Source organism: Silurus meridionalis, chromosome 17, assembly GCF_014805685.1.
Source record: "Silurus meridionalis isolate SWU-2019-XX chromosome 17, ASM1480568v1, whole genome shotgun sequence".
Taxonomy (NCBI): Eukaryota; Metazoa; Chordata; class Actinopteri; order Siluriformes; family Siluridae; genus Silurus; species Silurus meridionalis.
This window is the reverse complement of record NC_060900.1, coordinates 878,101-880,600: the sequence shown is the minus strand read 5'-3', so window position 1 is coordinate 880,600 and position 2,500 is coordinate 878,101. Positions and strand designations below refer to the sequence as shown.

At 45.2% G+C, this 2,500-nt stretch overlaps 1 protein-coding gene across 4 annotated transcripts in view; it reads left to right on the top strand.

Moving 5' to 3' along the window:
- Positions 1–2,500, top strand: part of si:ch73-138n13.1 (uncharacterized protein KIAA1671) — a 22,677-nt gene that overhangs the window by 9,620 nt on the left and 10,557 nt on the right. Inside the window, exon 1 of one of the 4 annotated variants that reach the window (XM_046870521.1) lies at positions 1–887. This exon is cut by the window's left edge and continues 634 nt beyond it. The exons of the other annotated variants lie outside the window; for them this stretch is intronic. Within the exon in view, the coding sequence (XP_046726477.1) occupies positions 609–887 (279 nt within the window). The 5' untranslated portion in view covers positions 1–608. The remainder of the gene's footprint in view (positions 888–2,500) is intronic. 4 annotated transcript variants of the gene reach the window in all.

The window sequence follows — 2,500 nt, the reverse complement described above, 5'->3', positions numbered from 1 at the left end:
AATAATGTTTAATAATAAATAATTAATGAGATCAAAGTGGAACTCAGGGTTTTTTGGGACTGAAAACTGCATAATAGACCTGTTTATTTTGTATTGTTTTGAACTGAAACGTTTTGCCACATGGATACAATGATGAGAACTTTCTGAGCAGCACTTCGGGGTTCCTGCATCCCCTTTAGGATTTCCTGTCACTTTGACAGATTTGTGACGATTTAAACCCTGAATTCTGGAGCCACGCTGCCAGTTTGCAGACGTTTTGGTCCCGTGGTTTCAGACTTCGTCTTTATTTAGAGCAATATCATTACAGAGCTCTGGTACGAGCTGTAGAGCGAACAGGAAAGAAGGAAAATAAAAGAACAAAGCTGGACTGCTGCTGCACCAAAAGGGAAAAGACTAAGCTGGTTTAGGACGTATGACTTTCACGTGGATGAGTGCAGGAACTCGAGGACCCTCCTGAGACCCTCCTTCAATACTTTTTAATAAAAAAGCTTCCTGTGGTCCTGATTTTAGACTTTAAACTTATCTGAAAAAGGTTTAGGAAACGTTAAGTCTCCGTAAAGCTGAAGATCTGAGCTTATTAAGTGGACAGGTACCTCAGGACGGTGAAGATGGAGTATCTGGGAGATAAGTTGTCAGTGGCTCACACGCAGGTGACTGATTGGATGGGCAGCATGCGGCGCTCCCTGCAGGGGGCGCTGACTTTTGTCTCGAACAACCTGGACCGATCAGGAGGAGGAGAAGAAGGAGGAGGCGGGTTCAAAAGGGCCGCCTCGTTACGCAGCCTGGCGACTCGCAGCCGGGAATCCATCCGCAGGTTCAGCGTACGCAGCCGGCAGCATCTGCGCAGACGGATATCGCCCACGTCACTAGCAGCCACGCCCACATCTGTAAGCATGCACTCGGGTGGGGGGTTTATACAATATAACCATATATTTACCACTGAGAAGTTCTGCATTGATTACAAACGTCTTTCGTTTTAATTTAGTTGCCACGGTAACGCCAAGAAGATGCATGTTACAGATTGTATATTAAATATATTTTTCAGAGAAAACGCACAAATCAAACACGTCTCATTATAGCTTGAGGTTCGCAAATGTTCAGCTACTTGCGATTTCTTCTCATGTGACTTTAGCAGTTGACGTCTGACTTATGAGACGTGCTTTTGTTTTGCGTTGATGCAGAGAGATTTGTCTTCGCTCAGGGAACACACTCGGATCACAGCGCTATCTGCCCTCTTCTACATACACGAACTTACGTTATAGATATTCAGCTACAGAAGAAAGTGTTTATCGTCCTCTAACCCGGGCCTGGGTGCAGGAATCAGCAGAATATTGATTATGGGGATAAATAATTACGCATACAATTTGTATAAATAATAAAAATAACATTGCAGCGTTAAAAGCTTTTTAACATTAAAAGGAAAGTATCATCAGCTTCGGGTTTTGTGTGATGTTATGTAGATGATATCGTCGATTTGTATTGTGCTATAATATTTGAATGGTATCGCTTGAACCCTTCCCTTCCTTCCTCATGTTCATGTGAGTTCTAAACGCTCTGCTAGAGTTCTCCTCTTATTAATACAAGCTGCTGATATGGATTCTTAGTTCATCGTGTTCTTCTCCATAACAATGACTTTAAGGTAAACTACGTCAGAGTTCTGTTCCTCTTCATCTTCTCCGTCTGCGGCGTGTTGAGACACAGTGTGTCGTTTGTCTCGAATCTCACCCCCATTCCACCTGAACAACCACCCTTTTCTTTCTTCTCTCTCTTCACACACAGTTCCACGGCATGTGAAAAACAAAAGAACAGAATAAAAGGGTGTGTTTGGTTTGGGCCGGTCTGTACGGAGTTATGTGACTTTTTTTGATGAGTTGACTAGAGGAGCCAAAGGAACTTAATCCTGGTCTGCTTCCTCTTTCAGTCTGGACTCGACCTTACTGTGGTTTTATGGGATGTTAGTATTGTGTGTGTGTGTGTGTGTGTGTGTGTGTGTGAGCCCTTACAGTGGAAACAATGATGTATTAGAACATTCACACCAGATCTGTGGTCCAAAACTCGACAGGGTCGTGGTGTAAAACTCAGAAAATTAAACTTCCATTTCACTGCAGCCGATTGTGACCTGCCGCATTACCCCACCTTTGCGTTACCCCAGTCTGATGCATTACCCCAGTCTGATGCATTACCCCACCGCCGCAATAACCCAGTCTGATGCATTACCTCTCCTCCGCATTACCCCAGTCTGATGCATTACCCCACCTCTGCATTACCCCACCGCCGCAATAACCCAGTCTGATGCATTACCCCTCCTCCGCATTACCCCAGTCTGATGCATTACCCCTCCTCCGCATTACCCCAGTCTGATGCATTACCCCTCCTCCGCATTACCCCAGTCTGATGCATTACCCCACCGCTGCATTACCCCACCGCTGCAATAACCCAGTCTGATGCATTACCCCTCCTCCGCATTACCCCAGTCTGATGCATTACCCCTCCTCCGCAT